Below are 27,060 nucleotides of genomic sequence, written 5' to 3' on the forward strand. Positions count from 1 at the left end.
TCTTCTATAAAAAAAAAATATAATAGCTGATGTGTTAGTGGAGTTCGCGGGCAGGCACATATTTGTGCCTGACTGTAGCACTGCTCGTACATTTTTAAGATGCGCGTACTTTTTTTTAAAAATAAAAAAAGATAAATCTATTATTAAAAATTAATTTTTTTCTATAGTATGGTACGTTTGGAAATTAAATAAAATTCAACTCATTTCAACTTATCATTACAATTTTTTTAAATTTCAATACAAAATATAATAGATAATTTAACTTTTTCAAATTTTAAAATAATATTAATATTAAAAAATAATATTCTAATAATATTTTATCATCTCAACTCAACTCAGTTCCACATTCAAACGTAACCTAAACTTATCTACATTTTAAAAAAATATACAAAAGTTATATATTCTAAAACTGTAAATATTATATATATATATATATATATATATATATATATATATGATACAAAGAGAACTGAGTCCAATATATCAGTTCTCTTTGACTGATACAAAAATGTTGTATTAAGATGGATGAAATCCTTTGCTGACTTATTTGTTAAGATGGCAACAACTCGGGTGCAAGGATGTTTCATGGCAAGCCTAAAGAGTTAAAGATCACCAACCAATGCTTTTATTGACAAAGGCTCGTTATGACTGACCAAAATTTTACTTACTGCACTTTTTCTAATGAGTGGTATTGTGACTATTGTCTATTAATTTTTATTTTATTTTTATCTAAATAAAAGATAATTTAAAAGTAATAAAAATGTTACATTTTATATAAAGTGAAGAAAATGAACATGTAGTATTTATTTTCTCGATAAGTGTTACATATACAAAAAGATTATATAAAAATAAATCAATAAATTGACATGATTTTATGTGATGCATTAGATCTATTTTACAATAAAATTAACTTTATAATTTGACATACACGTCAAATTATATCAATCTGTAAGTTTATTTTTATATAATTCATTAAGTGACTAAAGTATTTCTCTTCTTTCAACTAATATAATCCATTTACAACGGGACAAATGGACAGCTTTGGACTCCACAATATGTAAACATTGATGCTGTCAGCAATTAACCCAAAACATTCCCTTCCCATGGCATTCTTAAATTCAGCACAAGGAAACTAAGGAATAATACCAGCAAGAAATGAAATCTCAATGCCCCCTTACTTTATGCCCTTTATTATTTTTGGAATCGCTGAGCTTTTCCACTTTTCTACTTTGCCTTTCAATGATGAATCTATTGACTGGTAGTTTGCCTTTAAGCTGCTGTTGTTTTTGTAACCATTCGAGAAGTTTCTTTTCTCAATAATAGATTAGGTTTAGAGGGTAAAACACTTGGAAATGAATTAAAAAGATAAGGCGTGCCATGTTACAGTAATAACATCATTTGTTCTTGTGCGATTACCTCCTTAAAGTAACCAATCTTTAAGATATATAAAGGAATATTGATATTTTGAAGGCATTTATACCACAAATTATGGCGTGAAAAACTATCAAATAAAATTTTTCATAAATATCGGAAAGAAAAAGAGCTTTTTGGCCTTGAAAACTTTGTGATTGATTCCAGTACCTGAAAATGGATTTTCTTCTCAAAGTGACGGGAAAAGAAGACACAAAAAAGAGCATCATCCGGGAAAAAAACATTTACATAATTTATCACATTTTTTTTTTATGTCGAGAACCTCTCTAAGGCAGGATACTTCGGGCCTATCCATGTAGAGTAAAATCCCGGCTCCGTGCACCTCACCCTCAGAAGTTTTCCTATACAAAATTGGTTAAATCGCCAGCTTTTCATTAAGTAGTGTGGCTCCAAAGAATTGTTTGTACCCATAAGGTGTTGAACCTTGAACCTTAAAGAAAGTGAAAATTTTCAATCTTTCCAACTATAATTTCAAGTTCCAAAACTATAATAATTAGAATAACAATGCTGCATATGCGTTTTGGATATGCAAGTTCTATGCAAGCTCTTTTAAAAAAAGTGAGATCCATATTTTCAAATATTTTTGTAAGAACTTATATTGGACTTGCATTCTCTAATATCACAAATCATTTTATAAATAATTAATGAAATGATTTTTCCAAAGTTAGTCTATCTTGTATCAAAAGAACAGATCAGTTATAATGTTAAAACTGATTTATATCCGACTAGAGACCTCACGTACGTACATTGTGTTAAAATGATTTTCATATTATGGTGATTACTATTTTATGTGGGTGGGTGTCTTCTACTTTTTCAGTACCAAATCAAAATCGCCCGTACATTATATTAGAGAACTCTTGAAGACACAAAGAGCTTATATAAAAATAAATTTATAAATTGACGTGATTTTATAAAATTTATTAGATCTATTTTATAATAAAAATAATTTTATAATCTGACGTATCATATCAAATCACATCAAAATAATAGATAGTAAAAATATGGAAAGCTTAATTGTGCAAAAGATATGGTTAAGTGAGGACAATGGAAGACAGATATCAGAAAACAAGAAGAAGAAGATGACCAAGGGTCAGCTTTATTTTAAGCCTAGTTTGTTCACAACACATATCATATCATCTCATGTTATCATTGTAACTTTTTTAAATTTTAATACAAAATAAAATAAATAATTCAATTTTTTTAAATTTTAAAATAATAATAATTTTAAAAAATTATATTATAATAATATTTTATTTAATTTTTAATTTTTATCTCAATTCATCACTCTCATCCGTCCAAAGAAACGAGGCATAATTGTTTAGGAGCAACCTTTGATTCATATGCAAAGCTACTGTTGCTCTAAAAAATAGTTGAAGGTACTGTATTGTCTTGGAGTGTGTCTACAGTACTCCTCGTTGCACCTACTCTTAAATAAAGATTTGCAGGGTCCGGTATGATTAAAAAAATAATAATATTTACAGTTAAGTACCGGATAATCATTTAAAAAAAAAATACAACATTCACATGTAAATAAATAAATTTTTTTAATAATATACCTCACTTTTTTAAAGCGACTGCTTGATACTTACGTACTACTCCATGACTATATATAACATTACTAAATTAAAAATATCATAAAAAAACTTGAGTATATCTTCTTAATATTAACTAATTTTAGATCAATTTACAGTTCACAATCCTCTCTCTATATATATATATATGAATAATGTAGTTATATACAAGTGAGATCTATTATTAAAAAATAATTTTTTTACGTGAATTTTATATTTATTAATTTTTTTTAAAAAAAATATATAAGATTTGTATACCCTAAAATTAAAAATATCATTTCCCATAGTATGACTTAGAGGAGGAAATTGATCAACAGAATGATGTTGAAACGCAAAGTAGAGAAGGATGTTTCTTTCAACAAATAAAATGCTGCCACTGCTTGCTCCATTAATAGATTGTGCAAGAAGTTAGTAATAGTATGTGGGATATGAGTACGTGGTGGAGTAATAATGATAGAATGGGACAAAGCTGCTTTTGAAAACATTGCCCACCGAACCTTTGTTTTCTATTTTATGTCATTTCTGGGTACCATTTTATTGCACATCTTTATATGAAAATTATGCACTTTTTAGGATACCCACGAAAAAAGAGCCAAAACAAAAAAGAAAGAAAGAAAGAAAGAAAGAAGAAAAGAAGACAAGACGCTAAAGTGTCATTGCATGCAGAAGACAACGGTAATACAACAATGCCTGAAAAAGGGATCGATGGCATGCCTGCATTACCCTCCTAATCTTTGAAAATAGTAATACTTCTCTTCATCGTGTTTCTATCATCTTAGCATTATCTTTCTATCATTTCTATCATCTTAGCATTATCTTTCTATTATCTTATTTTATCATGCGATCTTAAATTATTATAACTCACTTGTGAGTTAATAATTTAATGTTGTTGAAAGGATAATAATAATAAATAGTAATAATAATAATAATTAATTTTTTTTTAGAATAACAAATAAAAAATGTTTAAATTTTGTAAACATAAATAAGTTTTTTTTTTATTTATTAGATAAAATTTTAGAATATGCAAGTCTTGCATATTGATTTAAAAAAAAAGTAGAGTTTACTATTAAAAAATTATTTTTTTTTAAAGTGAGTGTGCAGAAGTTTACATATCTTAAAACTACAAATATATTTCTCTTCTTTTATAACTTTTAATTACACATTCTGGTGCGATGAATTGTAATTTTGGAAAATATTAATATGACTCCTAAATGTATCCACCAAATGTGCATATTCATATATTTTTATTTTTTTTATTTTTTTTAATGAATATAAAAGAGTGACTATTAATAAATTTATATCTTATTTTTATTTATTTTTAATGATTAAAGATATTTAAAAAATATTTAAAAGAAAAAGAAAAACTATTTACACTTGTACCACTTAAAATATAAGATTCTAATCATCTAGAGCGCCACGACAAGTCAGACTGTGCTGAGCTCTAGAGATGTCTGGATTTACAAGTACGTATGTATATTCCCACGTTGTCTCAGTGACTAGGCATCGTTGAGCAACATCCAGTTTGCAGATTTCCCTTCTTTTTTTTCCTCCTTTTTTTTTGTTGATACGTGGTTGTTGCAAGTATAATCAATAACGTTTTAAAAGGTCTTGCAGAGCATGATTGTTGCAGCTTAGATATCAATCTAAAGCAGATGAAGCTGGACATTTATATCATTTTTTTTTATATATAAAAATGTGTAATCATTTTTACGTATTTTTTATACATTTCATTAATATAATTAAATACATTATTTTTTTAATATAAAATAATTTTTTTAATCAATCATATTAATATAATACACAAGAAATACATAAAAATAACTATTTACTATAACTTTTTTTTAATGGGTACAAATGCATGGCTAGTTTTCGATTGTCCCGTTATGATGATTTGTTTGACACATATATTTACCATAATCAAATAATGATGATGCTAAAGAATAAAAGTATTATGAGATTTTGCCGTCCCTTTTTTTTTAGTGGCCAAAACACTGCACATGAAGAAACAACTCAACAACCATGGCTCCTTGGGATGTCTCCATGAGATCTCTTACATGATCCCCATGTTTTATTCGTCATTACGTGGATCCCGAGTTATGTGCAAAATAAATCTAAAAATATAATTATTTTTCAGGCTTTAGAAAGCTGGATTTATGAGCTACATCTCCTCATCTCGTGTCAGTGATAATGGATACCATTTTGGAATTCTTGACATCATCCGGTCCCCAACGCACACCCCACAGAGACCGGGTTCACTAATCCTATGAACCGGCAGCTTCTTTCTTTTTTCGCTTATTCTTCTTTTCTTCTTCTTCTGCTCTTTTATTTTAGTGTTCTTCTCCTACACCACTACCTCTTCCATGCAAAACTTTCAGAGCAAATGAAGAAAAACTTGCAGTATAATATTAGATATATTTTGTCAATGTTGTAGTTGTAAAATCTTGGCATCACAGAGAATCAGAATAACTTAGAAGGCGTGGCGGGGGAGAACGAGAATGAGAGCTATTGGAACTATAGGGACTTGTACCTGGCTGTACGGCGTGGGAATTGGAACGCAGTACCGGAATTTCTGGATCGTGAACCCGATCTATTGACTAAAAAAATAAACTGGAAATACCAAACGCCACTTTACGTAGCTGCGGCTGCAGGACAGGTGCATGTATTGAAGAAATTGGTGGAGAAATTGTCAGAAGAAATTTCAAAAACTCCCACTTCGGTGTTGTTTGGATGCTAAGAAACGATGGGACAAATAAGACCCACGACAGAAAAACCTAACTTTCATACCAGGAGCAGGGAGGGGGCAAGATGGGTGGCAATGGGCAGAGGCAGGCCGACAAGTCGCAGATGCTGGGCGATGACAGAGACAGCAATGCGCGACGAGAGGGAGGGGGGCGAAATGGGATGGTTTCAATACGTGCTATGTTCAAATGGTGTCGAGCAGGAAGGGAAAAAAAAAAAAAAAGACAGCCATGTATGTGTGGGGTGTTTGTTGATGAACAGTGGCTAATTACTGGAAAAACTCTTTGGAATTATTCCCTAAAAAAAAGGGGCTGCATCTTGCGCCAAAACTCATGAACTAAATTAGAACCCAATAAAGGTTAACCAAATTGACGAATCACAAATGCCCAATGTACTATTTTAATTTAACCTTTCTGATCCAAAATTGTCCAAAGTAATCATTCATCATCTTCGTAAATAAATTCGGATGACAATTCCATAAGATTTAGGTAACTTTGCTTCAATTAGAGGACCGGAAGATGGCACCAGAGAGATCAATCTCGGAATTGATAGAGACCTAGTAGCTAATCTTTGGGCAATTGTTGTTAGGCCTAGAACTTCAATCTGTACAAGTGTATTAAAAACCTATTCTTGGGAGTTGGATTCAGGTTCTGGTGGTTCAACGACATCATCTCTTATTGCCTGTGACCAGTTAATTATTTGACCATACATCATGGCCTGCGTTCAAGGCAGTTTCTTAATTTATTGAGCGTGAATCTTTTTCCATTTGCGCAATAAAAGCCCTCATTTTGGTTGGAGGAGACAAACAATAAAGCAAAAAGGAAAAATAACAAACAATCACCCTAGGACTCAAGATATCAACCAATAGCAACAATAACTCCCTCAAACCCAATCATTATGCCTACCGTATGTACACAGAATACCCTAATAAATGAATCGGGGATTCATGTGAGAACATAGTCCTAGTCCTTACAATCACTTTGGAAAACTACACATGTTATGTTAGTCATTGCTACAACAGAAGGAAAATAAAACCGATGTACACAATCCCCTTTCTCAATCTATTCTTTCCTGGAAAATCTAACTCAAGCTAATCATGAATTTAAAAAAAAAAAACTCAAGCAGCTGAAAGATTATAATAATGTGAACATGCTGATATACCCAATGCGCCATAGAAACTGAGAAACAAAGTATCAGAGTCTTGCACATCACTACCAATTATATTAGACCATTGTTATGATACAAGAGAGTTCCTTTTCAGCAATTTTTACCTTGCATTCAGTCCACCAGGTGAATCTACCTCACAATCATGACGCAGAAGCTCCTCTGCATAAAAATGAAATATCATAATTCAAGTACCGTGACAAGTCATAATGACTACTACTAGCAATACTTTCACATTTAGTTGCGTGCAAAAGAAAAAAAAAAAAACTGAAAAACTTTTGCAACATATTTAACTAGGTACTAAACATAAGGTAGTAGAACGACAATGGTCATGTTTCTAAACTGGAAGGTTATGGGTGGACTAGAGCTAGGTGCAACAGAGAAACTAGTAAGATCAATCCAAAATAATCTCCGAGTAATGGGAACTTGGGATTGTGTGGATGTGTATAGGTGTGATATCCCATACTGACTTATGTGTGTAGGTGGTGTATGAGATCCCACATTGCTTGGAAGAGAAGTTCTTGCTCTTCATAATGGTTCCAATAGGGCACTAGTTATACCATTGACTGTTGAAGTATAAGCCCAAATGTGGCTTGGGCCTCCCTTGGGGCGCTACAATTGGTATTAGAGCCTAATCCAACTAGAAATGTGAGACTTCAGCCACGCCACCAATGATGAAATGGCCCAATGAGGACATAAAAAAATTAAAGGGTAGAGATTGTGATACCCAATACGGACTGATGTGTGTAGGTGGTGTAAGGGATCCCACATTTATTAGAAGAGAGAAAGTCCTTGCTCTTTATAATGGGGCTCCAATTGTACTATTAATCAGTTCTTTTAGATTATAGATCTCGATGTGGTTTGGGCCTCCACTGGGGAGTTATAATAGGACTTGAGGATAGTGAACCACTTTATTGATTACATGCAGGGGTGGACCCACGCATTGGCTTTAATAAAAAAAAATCCCTAAACATTAATATCTAAGGTATTTTTATATAAGAATTTTTAAGGGCGGACTCATGCATTGGCTTAAATTAAAAAAATCCCCAAACATCAATATCTTTCAGTAAGGTAGAATTTATTTATAAATTGTTTTTTGCTCAGCCCCCAAAAGAAAAGTTTCCAGGCTCTACCGCTGATAACATGTCTAATTATGATGACTGGAACATAATAATGATGCAGCCTATACTGTTGGGATCAATCGTATACCATGTGGTATACAATTTTAAGTATGCTGCCAACCACAAATTGAGTAGAATGAATGTTATTTACCTCAAAAAATTTGACAACGTTAAGTGAAAGACACCTCCAAACTCTCTGACAACATCCATTTGCGAATAATAATCCAATTATTACATGCCACCTCTTCAGCCAGCCACCTTGATTGCACCCACTTCATCAATTTTTGAGCTCTTATGCTGCAACATGTTATTGGCGATACAAAAAGCATAAGCATGGATGAATTGGGAATACTTGCACAATTCATATAAAAATCAAGAGTTAGGATTGAACACAAAACAAAAATCATCAAAGTTGGTAATGCTTCTTGTGTATGTATTACCTTACTTTTTTTGGGTCGGTGAATGTCATTAATATCTTCATCTCCATCATGCTTCCTTTTCTGAAAATAAATGAAGTAAAAAGTCTCATGTATCAGAATGCATTAGAAAATTGAATTACATGAGTTAATTGCAGCTATCTATCCAAAACCATTTTTTATAAGCAAGCTATCCATAAAAAACTATGGAATTAATTGCACCATTCCACTTAATTACAACATTTTGCATTAAACACCCAAATTCCACATTAATTTAAAATGTCTATGTCACTGCCTAAATTAGTGCAATTTTTTTAGTTTTTTTAATATTTGAAGTTGGTGCAAAACTACTAGATTAGTAGTAGCTGGAGTTCATTACCATGTCAAAATTACCAGATAAGTGCACAGATAAATTCGCAATTTCAATTCCACCCCAACCTATTAATCTGGTAATTTTAACATTCCTTGGGCATGGAATAGATATTTTGAATTAATCTTGAATAAAGATGTTGATTGCAAAATAATTTAGAGACGTTGAAATGACCTCATAGTTTTTCTTTTGAGAAGTAATAAAATATTTTATTAATATTGAAATAGGCATAGCCCAAGTATTGAAATGACCTCATAGTTAGAGTGAATTGTTGCTATATACCTTACCATGGAGAAAATACTATTTGAAAGTTAAAAAAGACTTATTGACTATATGTACAAAGTAAAATAGGCAGAATGTTCATCAAATATTTTCACCAAACCAAATCCCATTATTGTCAAAACTTTCCAAGTGCCTCAGAAGACAAAGTAGTAATAAGAGTGTTCCAACCTTTTCATGGTGTTTCTTTGAGTGATCGGCATTGGAGTCATGATGCCCACTTCTATCCTTCTTCTTCTCCCTGTCTTTATCTTTATTTCGGTCTTTATGCCGGTGCTTGCGCTTCTTATGCTCTTTATCATTATCCTTACCTCTATCTTTGTACTTTTTATGCTTCCTCTCCTTGTCCTTGGACTCACTTTTAGATTTCCCTACAATAGTGGGGATCCCCTTCTCCGCCTAAAGTAAAACAAATAAGATAGCATTTAACAGGGAGAGACAGAGAAAGAAGCGAAGGACCATGTTACCTTTGGGAACCAATTCATATGACAGAAATTCCCATCCAAATATAAGAAACAAAACTTAATCAACATAAACATTTCAAAGCAGTGGATTTCTTACAAGAGGCAAATCAACAGGAGCAGCTTCCCTTAACTGAAAGGCTTCTCTTAGAATATCCAGGTCAAATGGCCGTATTCGTGCATTAGTATCTCTGGAATAGGATGTGTTCTGAATAAGTTGATCCAATTGCATCCCTTCTCCTTTTCTGATATCTGTGTCTCCAACAACATCATGGAGATAATGTGTGTCTGAAATTGACGAAGGAAGTGATCTCTTGCAGAAAAAATCATGATGTGGCAACAATTTGTAGTGACTTATGAGATCCACAGCACCAGTCAGTTCCCTTGGTCCTAAAGTTCAAAAAGGACAGCATGTCATTGACCCAAAAAACAACACAAAAACAAAAAGGACCAACGCCAAAACCCAATAGCAGCAAATGCCAAGAAACTCAATGGAAATGGAAACGGAAAAAGTAACTGAAAACAGAATCAGATAGTATAGCACCAACCAAATGTTACCTAAGATAAGGAAAATAAGGATGCACAAACATCAAGAAGTCTGTCCAAAGGCGTATATACACCTTAAAAGCATAGGCCGAGGGTTTAAGCCATCCAATATCAAAACTTTCCAGCACTTTCCATTCAAAACTTTTTCATCCCTCTTTAAAAAAGAAAATAAATCCGGCTGTTGCGAGCCATCCCAACTACTTGCAGGAATAATCACTGCATGTCCACAGTGCAATGCCTATATTTTTCTCTATACTTTTCTTTTTATCGATAAACATAATTTTATTGAGCATGAAATAGGCAAAGGCCGAGCATATGGGTTTATCTATACAACACAACATTTGCAAATTAGCAGATCCAGATTCAGCCAAACAAGTCACAGGAGGAACAATGCACACAAAGAGACACATAGCTAAAGAAACTTCTCACCTCTTCCAAACTTCTTGCCTTCAGGATCCATGTATCATTGTTTTGCAAAGCAGTGGACCATTATCAACTGCAATTTCTAGAAACCAAAAAAAAAAAAAAATACAATCTCAATTAAAATAATTGATGAAAGGAATAGGTGTCTGCAATAATGAAACAGAAATTGAGCTCTCTCATAAATCGGTCCAAACTACTCTTGCATACACACCCTGTATACTTGGTTGAGCTTCTTTGCACAATTAGTAATAATGAACTATAACAAAATAAAAATTTGATCTAAACTGCATAATAAGGGAACGGTTACCCTTCATGGTGAGTTAGATGTGAAATTTTCTGTGTACGTGTCCAAAAGTTACTTATGACTTCCAAGTACATTAGAGATTCACCTATCATATATGTAGGCAATTGTTGACATCACTGTTTGCAAATTACAACTTCTTTAATAAACATTTTCAACCATTGCTTAAAAATATCTATTGTTTCACATCATCCCATCATAAAATTGTCAAAAAATTGCTTAAAAATATCTATTATAAAAAAAAACAAAAAAAAAAATTGTCATTCAGAGCACTTTCTAGTAAAATAGAAAGCAAGGCTTGCACTTGCCTAGGTGCCTAGAAGAGATGGGGCAATTTCAATCAGGCTCTTGACACTTGCCACCTGCACCAAATTCAGTGCCATAGTTCATGCGACGTGCTAGAATGAGCACTTCATTAAATTAATAGCTACATGGTTAGAGTTATTTATTCAAGCTGGTGTAGAACAAGTTATCCCCAAATCCAAATTGTATAATGGCTAGGATTTTGTTACATTATCGGTCATTATTTTTAAAGGTTTATTAGTAACCTTATTTGTTTTAAAACCCAAGGGTTTTGATACTATAAACACGTAAGGTTAAAGAGAGCCTCCTTGTCAATTCAAGGGTTAAAGGGCATAAAATTGAGATTTGGCATCATCGTTTCTTTTCCCTTTCCACATCTTTCGCTAGGTAAAACACTCCACCATCCCCCTAACCAAGGTTTACAGTATCTCAAATCCGTAGCCCATAAACACCAATCTCATAACCAATGTATCGATTAGGAAATTTATCCTCAAAACCGTCCCCAAACAGTTCAAAGAAACTCCAAAAAATAGCTTGACCATTTCTTTAAAGAAAAAAATCGTCTATCTAGGAGCTCTCTATTGATTACGTTAAAACAGCTCTTAAAAAGGTCTTATCTTCCTTAAATCTCCACTAATTTAACTCCAAATACATCCCAATTCAACATATATAACATAGGTCCAAAATCCCTTCCAATCAGAAACCCTAATTTCAAAATGAGGACCTTCGGCCCTATCAATTCCAACAAATAATCCAAAACTTTGAGCCCGTCTTCAAGCCATTTAAAAAAATGAAGTAAATTCATAGGCCGAAGCATTTAAACCAAGAAACCAAGGAAAACTAAAGAGCTTTACCCTAATTCCCAACGGATGCCAAGCCTTCGATTTTCCAGTAAGGCGGCCGGAACGAAGTTTTTGCTACCTGTATGTGAGGTCCGGCCAAGCGAGTGAGAGAAAGAATCGAAAGATCGAGTTGCCCTCAAAACGGACCGTAGTGTGGATGAGTGGGGACGTTTCTACCTTTACTTGCCGGAGGAAGAGCAAAGAAAGGTGATAGAGAATATTGACGCTCTGTGGCGGTGGTAGCGGCGAGGAGAGGGCGGATTTTCCGGTCAGGGAGTAGAAAGGATGAGAGTGAGATCGGGCGAAGAAGCGAAGCCGAGAGAGAGAGAGAGAGAGAGAGAGAAGAAACAAAGAAGATGCCCCAGTCTAGATCTCTCGCTAATTCTCAATGCCCCAATGACAATTTTACCAATCCATTAAATAAAAATTAATCAATTATCGAATAATTTCCGATTTCGGTTACTCGGTATATATAAAAAGTATGAAAAATGATATTTTCATAAAATTATTTGAAATCTCATTTTATAACTAACTAATTGTTGTAATGCCACTTTTGCAAAATAAGTTTTTCTTTTAATTTTTTTTTTGAGGAAAAAAATCTCATGTATTCACTTAAATTAGTTAGTTATGTCTCACACTCCAAGATGTGAAAGAGTTCAAAATAGACTTAGTATCCCTAATCATTATACCCACATAAGAATCATTAACTCCACCAGTCTTGAGATAGTTGACAACTTGTAAAGAGTCCCCTTCCAAGATGAATTCCTTCCAGCCTAGTGATTTGCAAAAAATGGCTGCTTGCAGGAGAGCATAGCCTTCTGCCAATAGGGGGTCAGGGTAAAGATCATGCTTCATTCTCATAGTGGCCTTAACTGTGCCTTTCCAATCTCGGATAACTGCACAAATTCCCACCTTGCAATTGTTTTTGTCAAGGGCCGCATCCCAATTCAACTTTAGCTGGCCACGTGGAGGAGCTTCCCATTGGGATGACCTCCCCAGATCAGGTGTAGGAGACTTGGCAGCATGTTGAAGATGCCATACTTTAGTCTAGGGTTCAAACACCCTCTCGAGCTCAGAGGCTTGTCCTGCCTCTCGTTTATCTAACTCAACTTTTAGATGGAAGGCACTCTTGACTGAGAATGTGCCAGTGGAAGTGCATCTCCATATTAGCTTGTCTGGCTTTTGCATCTCCATTTGAACTAGAAATTTCGTATAATTGTTCTCTATTTCAAATAGAGTTGTAAAAAAAATTATCTCTAGCTTTTCCAATTATAAAAAATAATAATTAAACAAGATATTGTGTAAATAAAACTTATCGAAAATTTTGTAATAAAAACAAGATTTAGAAAATGGTTTTAGGCATAGATATGATTATTTCTTCATATAAGTGTATATATGTATTGGAAAAAAATAGTGGTCGTAAAAATACTATTCATCAATCAGGGGTAAAAAAATAATAATATTTAGTCAAATAGGAGCATCAGCCGAACGAAAAAATCCAACAGCACAAGAACCAGGGGCAAAATCGTAATAAAAATCACTCACAAAAGGGCACAAGCATAAATAAAATACAAGAGCCAGGACAAAACTGTAATAATAATATAAGAGTATAAAAGATAAAAGGATATACAACAGCCAGGACAAAACAACAAAGTTATTGTTCATTGTTCACCGGCCATATGTTCTTTCTTTTTCCTTCATCCTAAACTTTTGAGGATAAATGGTTTATCGGGGAAAGAAATTTATTATTAACACTTTTTGAAGATAAAAATAATTCTGATGCTCTCGTATACGTTATATGTCACAAAGTTTCATCATATTTCCCATCACTAATAATAATCCATATCTGTCTATGTTCCTATTCTGTATCCCCTCCACCTCCCCAATTTTTCTAAACATGTTCAAGCAAATTACCTATGGTCCTATAGTTTCTCGTTTGGTTATGTAAATTCTGAATTCAAAAAGAAAAAGAATCTATTTGCCAAAGCTTTTAAAATCTTAACAACCATCGTCCACGGGCTAGAATTTACAATAGATAGATCCCTAAATGTTTGCAGATAGTGCATAGTTTTCTGGGAATGCATCCGATGTTCATTTTGCCCATCTCCTGGCCAAGTATGCGGCATTCAATTCTAAGAGTTCCAATTTTTTTTTTTTTTTTTTCCCTGAGCAAATCTAGGGGCTTGTCAAACTTCAAACTATGCCTTCTAAAGTCAAATCCTCTAAGCTAGAATCATGGTTGTTCATCGGTACATGAATACTACAGGAAGCAGGGTGCTATAATGGCAAACCAAAAAAGAAATTGACTTTTTTAGACTACTTTTTCCTCGTTCCAAGGCAGCAAGACATTAGCAAGTCAAGATTTGTAGATCATCCATGGTACGTCGCGATCTCAGTAAAAATATTTAAATCCAACAAATGTTTGAAGACAATAAATCTTATATAGTCCTCTTTTCCGTCTGAGATGTAGATGTGTGTTTGAAATAATGCTAGCCTTCAGCCTGCCAAAAGTGGGTAAATTGCAATCATTAAAACACTTCTATACATTAATGAACGATGAATTTAGACCAAAACAGTGATTCAACTGAATCCTCTCTCTCTCTCTCTCTCAAGCCCCCACCCCCCAAAAAAAAAATAAATAAATAACGAACGCAAAAGTAATTTACTGAAGCTCGGAAAAGAAAGGTAGCAGAAGCACAATCCATTTCCCTCCCTGAGCGTAACTGTTTCTTTGGTGGCCCATATAATTATTAAGATGCCCATCGATGACCATATTCGTTGTATCAAATTCCACAAAACCTTCATTGCAGTTATTGCCATTACCAACCCTTCCCAGACAAGATGCTAGCAGGGGAATGAATATTCAAGATGCTGATTCTACCATGAACTACCTGTTTTTGGAAACAGCTATGCCAAAAACACCTGTTAATCGAAGTAGGACAGCAAAAAAGAAAGAACTGAAGACTGGCTAAGATATATTTGGCAGCAGAGGTCCGTACGGTTTTGGGGGTAAAGGCCTCGAATATATTAGGGAATATGGTATCTCTACAGATTTTTTTTTTTTTTTTATCAGTAAAACAAGGATTTTATTGATGATATAAATAGGCATAACCCAATTACAAGAGTGACACTTGAGCATGAGTGACAAGCCATACAAGAAAAGCATGGCTATTGAAGCCATTGAAATTTATTATAATCGACCAATGGAATAAAGTACTAAAAAAAAGAGAGATCTAATCTTGTCCATTGACCGTTCATAATTCGTCTGAGGTGATAAAAGAGATAACACTGTGGAATAAAGTACTCTCATCTCACTTTCATTCATCTATGTTGACGTGTTATTGCCCATCAACCTTTGAGTTTTACTTTCTGATCCAAGGGTGATAAAAGTGTCACATTTTATATGGTGGAATGAGAGTATGGTATGTAGCATTACTTTTTTTGTGATTGTTTAGGAGTTATTGAAACTTTAAAGGATGTGGGATTTTGGGTTTCGAGCGTGACTATATACACCTACAACCTTAGTGGTTTGGGTTTATTTAGGCTACGTTTGGATATTGAGATGAGTTGAGTTGAGTTGTGAATTAGTATTTTGTAGATCACATTAAGATAGGTTTAACTTTTTTAGGTTAAGATGAGTTTAACTTTTTAAGTTAAAATGTATGAAGTAAGTTGAGATGAATTTAATTTTTTTATGAGAAATTGAAAAAATAGTGGTTCCATCGATGATTGGTTTGAAATGACTTGAGTCTTGGTTCAACAACCAAACACAACCACATGCCTTGGGTCTCCATTTTTTCGATCCCATCGTGGTAAAATTGTAATAATTCACAACACTTCCTACTGGCATTTATCAATTTCTCGTCTCCTAAAACGTAAAACCTTGTTTAATTACCAAATGAGAAGCATAGGGGTTCCTTTGGTTCCGAGCCCCAAAGGATAGGCCAAATAATGCCTTGATCACTAGATGGGAGCGCATTACCAAGGTGATGTGAATCTCAATGAAATCCCACCCATTTAATTCCGAATTGTGCATCCTGTCTGAGCTGTAAATCTAGGCCAGGCTCAAGTCCATCCCTTTGATCTCTATCGATGGCACTGCCCACTTGACTCGGAGGACTTCATACAGACTTGCTGGCCAGGACATTACACACATGGCTACTATGATTGAGACAGATATATTTGCCCCTCTATGGCTCAAACCCTGACTTGAGAGTGTCTGCGGCTTTCCGCTGTCTAGGCTCTACCTATACAGTTTCTAGTGGGTAAGTGCTACTATGGTCACATTCAGGTAAGTAAGCCACCTTCGGTTGCTCCCTTTTACCATTTTCTGCCCATAAAGGAGCCATCATATTTGCCCCTCAACCAAAGAAGAGAAAACTTCTAAGCGAACCGTGTATGGCTCACATGAATTTTACCACGCAGCAATTGCACGCTGCCTTCCTCATTTTCCACTACAGAGTAAAGAAATCACCACCGCTAAACTTAAAACTCTCCTTACATAGGAAGATATGATCGACAGCAAAACCAATACAACTTGTTCTAAAACTCAAGAGCTCCATGGCCACTAGAAATTCAATAAATCTGTTCTCTCTTCAATTCATAACATTTACATTCCATATCCATTCTGTAGTTCACCTGGAAAACTAAACCCAAAACGAAAGCAACAAAAGAAAATAAAAATCAAATAAAAAGGCATCAATCAAAATAGACACCAACCCATAGCTATAGTCCTTAGCCCAAAACCTAGAAATTAAAAAACAACATTTGATTCTTGAGATTAAAGAAAACTCGAAAAATGGTGTCTATGTTATGAACCTGAGTGTAACGGTTGGGACAGATGCGGTGTCGTTTGAAGATGGAAGAATAAATCGATGTGTTTTGTTATTTTAGTTAAGTTGTGCGTTTCACCTTAAGTGAGGCGTTTTGTGTCCGTCACTTTAGTTATTTTTCCTTTCGGTTAGAGGGTCGTGGCTGTGGTAATCTGGGGGTATAAGTCAGAAAAGGAAGGAGATGGAGGACCATCTGAAATCTAAAAGAATATAAGTTTTGTTTTGTCTGTCTGGAGGAAGGAATTCCCTCGAAGAATTCCAGCGTGACTATCTAAAACTATTTCCATATTTTCATCATCTTCTTCCCTGTGTTCATCTCTTTACATTTTGTCAAACACATCGCATGCATTACTGCATTTCCAACGCAGTAGCCTTCCATCCCCATTTCCATCACTTTTCCCTTGATATAAGCAGCGACCCAAACAGGTTTCTAACAGTCTAGATGTGCTTGCTTGTCCTGAAGCTTCTCGCGAAGTTACGTACACTACGAAAGGTACTTAGTTTGTTTACGAGCATCAGGAATTGTAATTTGGTTCGGGAAGAAACTAAAGACGGCGTTGAAAAACATCAGGAGAAGTTACCTGAGCGGGACTCGACTTCGGAAAAGAGACTGCCTCGAGCTTCAACACTCTGGCTTCCAAAGCAGCCAATTGCAGCTTCATCTGCAGGAGGAAAAACGAAGCCATTAAGAGTTGGAACAAACTTCAAAATTAATTTTATTGTTTCGGTTTGATAAGAGAGGCCACTTACATCATAAACGAGAGCGTATCGATCGCTCCTCAAGCCTCTCCAGATGAAGTGGGAAATCGCAGCTCCTCCCACCAAAATCCCTACACCGAACCATAGCAGTCGAGTCTTTATGTTCATCTCGTCTCTCTTTCTCAATTTTCAAACCTAGAGGAAACTGAGAAAGCGGGTTGAAATTATACCGCAAAATCAGTATATTTTTATCCTTTTGCAAATGCTTTTTATCGAATGTGAATTTTAGCACAATTTAAAAAATTTATAAAATCGCTCGTTAAAATTGACCAGCGGTAGGGACAAAATTCTTTACCATTTTTCATTACTTTTTTTTTAAGTTCGTAGTACTTTTGTAAAATAATGATATACCTACAATTTTATTTTACAAAAATATCTTGAATTTATAATATAGTTATAAAATAATTGTATAAAAAGATTGGATCTTCATTACTCTTTTAAGTTTTGATCTTTATCGTTATTCTTTTTAAGTTTTAATGAGCACTACAGTTATAAAAAGATCATATAAAAGTAAATTTATAAATTAACATAATTTTATATGATATTATAAATCATCACTTATCAAAAAAGTTTAAGTTAATTAGAAGATGTAGATTTTATTATTTATTTTATATATTAACATTCTCTCTCATTGGATGACCCAATACAAAAAATATTTAATTAAATAAGATAAAATGTAGAGTCAAGATCCGAACTCAGAATGTCTGCTCTAATACCATGTAAAATTATTACTTATCTTAAAAATTTAAACTAATAAGAAAAGATAGATTTTATTATTTATTTTATATATTAAATATTTATTTTATAATAAAAATAATTTTATAATTAAAAGTGACGTGTCAAATTATATTAATTTATAAACTTATTTTTATAAAATCTATTTGTGATCAAGGCTTCTCTCTTAAATTTTCAATGGACCCCACTTTCTACTCTACCACCCCCATTTTCTGTGAGTTGGGTAGGTATTGTTTTATTTTTTATTTATTTTTTAGATTATCTTTTATTGCGTTGTTAATAAAGTAGTTTTATGTTATCTGATCAATTGGCAGATATACCATTAACCCTTGTGAATTATACTGCGGAAGAGAATCATTATCACAACATATTTTACGCACTTTAACTTTTGTTTGTGTCCCTTCTATTTTGTATAGTTTATTTAACATTTAATGTTTGTCACTTTGTATGTCAAAAGCATGTGGTCTGATTAACATAAACTCCAACCTCTCTAAATGGAGGTTTTGAGTTCAAAACCCCCTCCCAAATGTATCAAAAAAAATATTTGTCACTTTGTCGAGTGTATTTAATGTTGATTTGCAAGAGTTCAGCCCTGCTCTCCAACTCACTACTATTTATATAGTCTCCTCACGTTAGGTCTCGTTTAAATATTGAGATAATATGAGATGATTTATGAATAATGGTGAAATAATTTAAATTAATATGTTTTATAAAATTTTAGATAAAAAAGAGAAAAAGTTGAATAAAAATATTATAAAATTAAAATATTATTTGAAAATAACTTTTTAATATTATTTTTATTTTGAGATTTAAAAAATTTGAATTGTTTTTTATATTTTGTTTGAAAGTTTGGAAAAGTTGTAATTATTAAGTAATAATTAGATGAAAAAGTTAAATATTTGAAATTAAAAAGTACTTGTGTTTGTAATGTTTGAATATTGAGATGAGATGAGATGTGATGGATCATTTGAGAGGATATTTTTTAAATTATCAAATACACGAAATTCTCTTCTCCTTTCATTTTTCTTCTTTCTTTTTTATTTTTTTATTTTGAGTTCTCAAATTACCAAAATGCTTTAAGAAATGATGAATGCTTTTAGTTTAAAATGATTTATTTATTATTTCTTCACATCCCAAATTTTTATCCGTTCAACTCGGAACATAACAAAGTATAAGGTTTAAATTAACAAAAATACAAATAAATAAATGAAATCCAATAAGACTCCAACTCAAATTTTATAGGTTTTAAAGGAGTATATTGTCCGTGACTTGGAGAATTCCGTATGTAATTATTGTAGTTAGCATAAAACGCGGGATGGAGAACTTTGGATGGAGAGATTTTGACAGCAAAATTTTATATTCTCAAGTTGTAGAGCTTTATTTATGGGGTCTCACATTGATTTGTTATGTTTCGAGTTGGATATAAAATTTTATGAGAAGTGTGTTGAAATGATGAAACCAAGTCCGATGAGCTTGTTTGATACCATATAGAACTTAGTGAGACGACACTCATGGTTAGGATATCTATAATTAAGGTATTCGGGAGGTTGATCTATATAAACTTCTTTATTAAGAGTGCCATGTAAAAAGAGGTTATTAACATCAAGTTAACGGAAAGACCGTCTAAAAGTGACAATATAAGTCGAACAGTTACAGATTTGACTACAAGATTGAATGTTTCATCAAAGTTGAGATCAGTTATTGGATGTATCCTTTAGTAACAAGATGTGATTTATCGCGATCTACAGATGATCATTATCAAGCTGTGAAACGAATTCTACATTATCTCAAAGGTACTTTCCATTTTTGTCTTAACATCAATTCTAACAGTGACTAGAAATTACTTGCTTATTTAGACGCCAATTAGGTTGATTGCCCCGACACTCGACGATCAATTTCTGATTTTGTAATTCTTCTTGATTTTAATCTTATTTTTTAGAGTGTCAAGAAATAACCTACCATCTCTCAATCTAATACTGAATCTGAATCTCGAGTCCTTGCTCTCACTACTACCGAACTCACCTGACTTTTTCATCTCTCACGGGATCTTCATCTCTTCATTACTCTGGCTAGTCTCTTGTGCGATAATCGCAATGCTATTTTTATGTCCTCTAATCGTGTCTCATACAATTGCTCTAAACATATTGCACTTGATTAGTATTACGTGCGTAAACATTTTCTTGCTGGTGCTCTACAAATTCAATATGTTCCCTCTGCTCTTCATATTACTGATCTCTTCACTAAAAGTCTCTTTCGGTCTCAATTTCTATTTTTTCGATCCTAACTAAACGTGTTATCACCCGCGTTTACCTCGCGGGGGGTGTTTAAGACAACTAAGACATCAATTGTCTCCAACTGTAAAGATATACTGCCAGCACCAGATCTGGACAACCTTGAAAATACTTGGTCAATGTTTCCTTGTAGGCGTGTACAGTACTACAGCCACCTGGTTTATGATCTAGCATTATCATAAGGATATGTAAAATCTGCTATTATATAAGAATACAAATTATATAATATAATTTAATTTTAAAGATAAATTTTAAAATTTAAATCTTACAAATTAAATCTTTAATATTTAAATAATATTGATAATATATATTGTATCTTATATATTTGTTTGAAAATAGAATAACACCTGTAAACTACGTGTCCAAACAAATTAAGGATACAGCTAAGCTGACGTGGATAAGAAAGACAAGCGGGCCATTCTGATCAGCTTTGGAGCTAAATTCACGGCTTGCTTGTGCCCCCAACTACTCATCTCTATCTTCATCCCCTCCCCTCTTTTTCCACTTTATATTTATTTTAAATTATTTATAAAGTAAATTCTTAGTCTATATTATAATGAAATATACAAATTTGTGACTTATATAATTCGTTAAATTATAAAATTATTTTTATTATAAAATACATCTAAAATATCACATAACGGGTTGTAAGTTCATAACTTTCTCTTAAACCTATCCCTTTTCTAATTATAATAACATTATCAAGTTTATGTTGAAAAATATTATTCTTAATTTTAATTTCATTATATTTAGTAATCAACGATTTGTTGTTTGCTAAATTTTCAGTGTCTTTTATTTAAGTAATTAACACTTTAAATCTCTTAAGATGAGTTATACAATTAATATTATTGAAAATGAAAAATTTAAGAGAAAATAGTACTTATTAATAAACATAAATAAGGAGCAATATTATTTATAGGCTTCCATACCAGATATAGTATATTTTAAATTATAAAATTTATTTTTTAAATTAAATTATGGGATACTACTAGTATATCATCTAAGTTTATCCACGTCTAGCCTGGTTGCAAATTATATTTTTCTTTCAATTTTTCTTTGAAGTATTTTTAAAAAATAAAAAAATATTAATATATTAATAATCATTTTCTTTATTATTAAATAAAAAAATTAAAAAATAAAAATATATAAACATTAAGATTGTGTTTAAATATTAAACTGAATTGAAATAATAAAATACTGTTAAAATATTATTTTTTAATATTATTATTATTTTAAAATTTAAAAAAATTAAAATTTTTATTATATTTTATATTAAAATTTTAAAAAATTAATAATAAATTGAGATGAATTGAAATGTATTTAAAATCCACCTCATCCTAAATCGAGAGAGAGTACATCTTGTTAAATTATATGAGGTGGATTAGTGTGTACTGAAGAGCCCAGTTATCACGGTGGATATATACACCTGTCAGACTACCGTTGGTTAGCCGTAGACAAAACCTCACAAAGGGTCTCACCTTCGTACAGCAGTCAGTCACCCACCAATAATTCACCAGTCTGGACTGAAGCTGGAACCGCCCGCCTCCTGTCTACTTCTTCCTCCCCACCTCTCTCTCGTTCTCTCTCTCTCTCTCTCTGCTCAGAGCCCTTAAAGCTTAAACCCTAACGGAGCAACATTTGTAGCAGAGTAAAGAAAACCCACAACTTTCACATTATGCTACCGTTTCTTTGGCTTTCCTTTCTCTCGTTAATCTCCTATACTTCAATCCCGATCTCTAGTGCGGAAGACTCGTCGTTGTCGTCGTCGATATATGAAGTCTTGCGGGAACATGGGCTCCCCATGGGCCTGCTTCCCAAGGGAGTGAGAGAGTTCGACATCGACGACACCGGGCGGTTTCATGCCCACTTCGATCAGGCCTGCAACGCCAAGTTCGAGAGCCAGTTGCATTACGACCGGAACGTTTCGGGCACTCTAAGCTACGGTCAGATCGGTGCCTTGTCCGGTATTTCTGCACAGGAGTTGTTTCTTTGGTTCCCGGTGAAGGGAATCCGAGTGGATATACCCAGCTCCGGATTGATTTACTTCGACGTCGGCGTGGTTTACAAGCAATTCTCTTTGTCGCTCTTCGAAACGCCGCCGGATTGTATGGCGAAGTGGACGGTGGACCACGCTCAGCTTCCCGATGGTAGCGGTTTTATTGTAGCTGACGCAATGCCCAAGGTTTGCTTTCCATTTTTATTTTATTTTTCTACTGATGCTGAATTAATTAAGCTTTTGTTGGATTATCTACATTTGAGGTATTCTGTTGGATGTATTTATAAAATGATGAGCAGTTTCAAACGCAGAGTCAATCTGGGAAGCTACGATATCAGCTTGATCGGGACGGTTCTGGGAGGGATTTTGAGTAGATTGTGACGGAGAGGGTGTCTAAGTTATGCGGTAGTTCAATCAATCGGCTCATGGGTTCTTCCATTCCCCCTGTAAATCTCGTCGGAGAATATGGATGTGGGTTCTATGCTTCCATCCAATGTGCTTGCTTGCATTTTTTTATTCCATATAGTGCAGAGTCGACAAACTAGTCAGGCCAGCTCCTATCTGTGAGAGGATCGTTGATGAATTGAGAGGGAAATAAACAAGGCTGGATGGCATAATCAGTAATCACATTGGCGTTTTCTTCTGTAGAAGATAAAATGAGGCATGGCCATCTAGTGGAGAAAAATTCAGGTGATGAATCTGCAATTAGTTTATGTTCAAGTTAATTGTACCATGAGTATAACATGGGTGTTGTATCGAGTCTGTTATTTTATTTCTTTTCTGTAATATAATTTTTAATTATGTGAAACTAGTTCATGAGATAAAATAATAAAGAATGAAAAGCTTTGTTGGCTTTATCTTTGCTTCTTCCACTTCTTATATACTGTCAATCTTGTCAATTGCTTTGCTTCTAGTTGACATTTGTTGCTATTCTCATTTTCGCTTAAATCTAAGAATCGGACTATGATATTTTCTGAGTAATGCTTTTGATGTTAGAGGGATAGAAGGCACAAATGAGTCTGGGTATCCGTACTACTCTTTCTCTCTAGGGACTTGTATTTGAATTGTATGCTCATGTCTGAACCTTGAAGGACTCTGTTTCGTTGTCAGAGAGTTTGAGCAGAAGGTTTGAATAGTGATGATTATTAGAGTAGATTTCTGCAATCGGTTCTTTATTTTGAGGTCCCTTATCATAATTTCAACTTTTCTTTCATGGTTTGTTTTTCCGCTGGTGGTGTAGCTAGGCAAGAGTACTAAACATGTTACCCGTCTATGGTATTATAATCATGATGATTAGATTTATGATGGAACAACTGTGGTCTTTCATGAATTTTGAAGTTTCTGAATTCATGTTTATAGATTTTGAACAACTGTGGTAGAGATGATTACTTGTATACCGTTGACCTGAAAGTTCTTGTTTCCTCTTTCTAGTGTGGAGAATGATTAAGATTTAGAAGTTGAGGTGAGGTTTCATGGTATAATAGACCCACTTATGGTATTTGTACCTAGTCTATATCCTCCAACCCTTGTTTCAGGGTGACCTAAACACTAACTACCAAGGACTGAGCCCTTAGAACAAGCAGCATGCGGGTGGAAATGTGGAATTGAATCCTGATGCAGACAACCATACACTTCAATGAACTTTTGCATGAACTTGCAGGGCTGAAACAATGGTTCGCCCATGTAGGCTGACACCCATCTTTGCCCAGATGCCAGTCACAGAGAGATAGATTGTCTGGCTCTTCAGACATTTTATTTAACTATAATAAAGCAAGTCCAAATACCTCAGAAGTTTATCTTATTTTAGGGTTTGCTTTTGCATAATTGGAACTTGCGTATCTCCTTCATCTGGCCTACTTTAGCACTTGGTGGTTCTGTGGCATTTATAGAGAATTAAAGATTGAGGCTAATGGGATTATTTGTTCATGTCGTGTCCCCTGTCAACAGTGAAGGTAAGCGTGAGTTTAGGTCCATCTAAAATGAGAGCTGGCATGGATTGTTTGATCCACCCACAAACATGCTGCATGTAGAGCCTTGTAGGTATTACCAGGATGTTGTTTTGAGCAGTATCCACGTAATTGATCTGGTTGCCGGCGCGCCTGGCTCCCAAGAGAGAGATCCCTTTTTTATATTTATTGTTTTTAATTGTATGAAAGTTTGCCGCAGCAATTAGCATAAAAACTGATTTTGTTTTGAATTTTTTGACGAATATAATATGCATTGAGTAAGGCTACTAGATACAATCTTTAGAGTGTGCAAGTCCGTCCCGTGTAGGTCTTATGAAAAAAATGGACATAGCTGCACATATAATTTCTTTTTTATTATTATGGAACCACTGTTTTTAAATTAGATCTAATGTATTATATGAAAAATAATGTCAATTTATGAGTTTATTTTTATAGAATCTCTTTATCGTTGCCATACACTTCTCTTTAGATTAAATGGCTTAGCAATCTTATAATCTAAACTCCAAAATCAAGCATAATTAAATAACTAATTAGTGCATCTTACTCTAAAAATATTTAGACACAATAGTATTATCTTCTTATTATGAAGATAATTCCTAATTATTTTATAGTAGAATAATACGTGAACATGAATTAGTCAAAACATTTGACCCAGAAAAACTAAAGAAATTTCTACCTCACAACACGTCCTTCTTCTGCACGCAACAAAGCTCATCGATTCTTAAGGCAACTTGAATCGACAGAGAGGGCAAAACAAGCTTCTTTCCAACTACTTCCGGATGAAATAGGTGCAAGCACGGCACGGCATCATGCGAGTGGCTTCCGAACCACTCATCTCTTCCAAACAGATAGCGCACTGCCGATCTGAGATTCCTTCAATCTCCACCTTCTCCAACGCTTCAATCGATGACTTGGGCACTGTTCTGGCCGATAACCCTAAAACATAATATTCCATGGCTTGCCTTGATATTTGGGTATAATTAGCAATATTTTGGATACATTATGGGATGCCGTGCTAGTCAATACATTGAAATGAAATATTTTGATACCGGTATCGTTTCGAGATAGTCGATATATGAATAAATTATATATATAAATATATATAAATTATATTCCAAAATAATAGTCTATAATAAATAAATTATATATAAATACATATATATATAAATTATAAATTATAAATAGTCTAGTCTAAATTGTGAGTCAAAAAATAAGTTTATAATTTAAAAAAATAAAAAAAAAACTAAAGACTGAAATATTGGCCAGTGCAGGCTGAAATACAGGCTGGTACAAGCCGAAATATAAGCCGATACGGCCAGTACCGACCAGTATTTGGATCGATACAAAATATATATGATACTTGTATCGGCCCAGTGGTTGGTATGGCAAATACTGGTCATATCGGTTGGTACGGTACGAGATTAAAAACACTGATAATTAGGACGCAATGACTCTTCATTGACGCATTGCGATACTCCAATAGTCACCCATATCCCCAGAGCCTGCAGCCCACATACTATGTCCGTCTCACCACATCCCTCGCACAGGCAGTGATTCTATGTACCATGAACTCCTGAATCTCCAAAGAAACACACACTGATAGAGAATGTCGGCTATGGTAGATCTCAACGTGCTTTCTTGTAGAACAAGGTCGCGCAAAACATGAAAATTTTCCTCGAATGTCTTGATCTCTATGTTATCAATGTCGTTGTCTTCTTCAACCATGGACTGTGGCATATATGTAAATGTTGCTTAACCTTAAAGATGAAAATCAAGACGAACGACATTTCTTCTACTGCGACATTGCAAAGTCTAGCGGCCATGAGTGACAGTAGAAATCAAAGTAGTTCATATTGCTGAAGGATAAAAAAGATGGGCAAAGAATAATGCTAACAATCAACAAAGAATGATGCTAACAAATTGGTACAAGATGGAGAAAGTAATATTTATTTTGAAAAATCAAAGAGATAGTATTCAACTCAATGACTACCTTTTAGTTGTTGGATAGGATATGAGGTTGGTTGAATCCAATATTCTTTTTATATTTATAAGTTGTTATGGATAATAAATATAATAAAATGATAAATTTTAACATTTGAATGCTACAAAACAAATATTATCATTGATGTGGAAAATGTGCTAATAATCCTTATTGTATTTATCTTGATTTATAAATAATTAAATTAATTTTAATTTTTAGTTTCATAAATTGGTAATGATTATTTACAATTTACATCCCCACTTTTCAATTTTTGTTCTTTCTCTAAAATGTTATTATTAATTTAAAATTATTTAAATTCCAGTAAATAAACGAACAAACAAAGTGATTTAAATTCAAATATAAATTGTCAAAAATTCATGCTTTTTCATAGAGATGAAGGGAGAAAGTCTACATGAAGACTTAAGAGTACTTCATGCATAAAAATTAGGGAGTGAATGAAATGAATGAAAGAGAAAGGAAATATTTAATTTTTTTTTTTTATTTTGAAAGAGTGTTTAAAATAAATTTGGGT

The 27,060-nt window shown here is 33.5% G+C and overlaps 2 protein-coding genes and 1 long non-coding RNA gene across 8 annotated transcripts; 1 reads left to right on the forward strand and 2 right to left on the reverse strand.

The window, feature by feature from the left end:
• Positions 1-6,880: 6,880 nt before the first annotated feature.
• On the reverse strand, positions 6,881-12,369 carry LOC121240448 (mediator of RNA polymerase II transcription subunit 19a-like). Of its 5 annotated transcripts, none has more exons than XM_041137910.1 (8): positions 11,980-12,368; positions 10,829-10,910; positions 10,528-10,603; positions 9,653-9,942; positions 9,263-9,490; positions 8,467-8,526; positions 8,178-8,323; positions 6,881-7,067 (listed from the first exon to the last, which is right to left on the reverse strand). In XM_041137910.1, the coding sequence occupies exons 3-7, from the start codon at positions 10,556-10,558 to the stop codon at positions 8,273-8,275; spliced, it is 660 nt and encodes a 219-aa protein (XP_040993844.1). In that variant the 5' UTR covers positions 10,559-10,603; positions 10,829-10,910; positions 11,980-12,368; the 3' UTR covers positions 6,881-7,067; positions 8,178-8,272. The 5 variants fall into 5 exon arrangements, with proteins under 5 accessions (XP_040993844.1, XP_040993842.1, XP_040993843.1 ...); XM_041137908.1 differs by lacking the exon at positions 10,829-10,910 and adding an exon at positions 11,131-11,184; XM_041137909.1 differs by lacking the exon at positions 10,829-10,910 and adding an exon at positions 11,131-11,189.
• Positions 12,370-13,730: 1,361 nt separating this feature from the next.
• Positions 13,731-17,775, reverse strand: LOC121240469. The gene is made up of 4 exons (XR_005935538.1): positions 17,550-17,775; positions 17,381-17,461; positions 13,865-14,468; positions 13,731-13,813 (listed from the first exon to the last, which is right to left on the reverse strand). It is a non-coding gene; the product is annotated as an uncharacterized LOC121240469 (long non-coding RNA).
• Positions 17,776-22,073: 4,298 nt separating this feature from the next.
• On the forward strand, positions 22,074-23,437 carry LOC121240452. 2 transcript variants are annotated; one of them, XM_041137917.1, is made up of 2 exons: positions 22,074-22,766; positions 22,892-23,437. In XM_041137917.1, exons 1-2 carry the CDS (start codon positions 22,260-22,262, stop codon positions 22,952-22,954), a joined length of 570 nt encoding a protein of 189 aa, XP_040993851.1. In that variant the 5' UTR covers positions 22,074-22,259; the 3' UTR covers positions 22,955-23,437. The 2 variants fall into 2 exon arrangements, with proteins under 2 accessions (XP_040993851.1, XP_040993850.1); XM_041137916.1 differs by having other exon boundaries at positions 22,121-22,766; positions 22,880-23,437.
• Positions 23,438-27,060: the final 3,623 nt, after the last annotated feature.

Source organism: Juglans microcarpa x Juglans regia, chromosome 7S, assembly GCF_004785595.1.
Source record: "Juglans microcarpa x Juglans regia isolate MS1-56 chromosome 7S, Jm3101_v1.0, whole genome shotgun sequence".
NCBI lineage: Eukaryota > Viridiplantae > Streptophyta > Magnoliopsida > Fagales > Juglandaceae > Juglans > Juglans microcarpa x Juglans regia.

Bases quoted from the DNA above. Each gene is read 5' to 3' on its own strand.
- LOC121240452 (XM_041137916.1), top strand. From the start codon at position 22,260: ATGCTACCGTTTCTTTGGCTTTCCTTTCTCTCGTTAATCTCCTATACT. The intron at 22,767-22,879 runs GTTTGCTTTCCA...AATGATGAGCAG, and splicing joins TAGCTGACGCAATGCCCAAG to TTTCAAACGCAGAGTCAATC.
- LOC121240448 (XM_041137907.1), bottom strand. From the start codon at position 10,558: ATGGATCCTGAAGGCAAGAAGTTTGGAAGAG. The intron at 9,943-10,527 runs GTGAGAAGTTTC...TTTGAACTTTAG, and splicing joins AGGCAAGAAGTTTGGAAGAG to GACCAAGGGAACTGACTGGT. The intron at 9,491-9,652 runs GTAAGAAATCCA...GTTTTACTTTAG, and splicing joins CTCCTGTTGATTTGCCTCTT to GCGGAGAAGGGGATCCCCAC.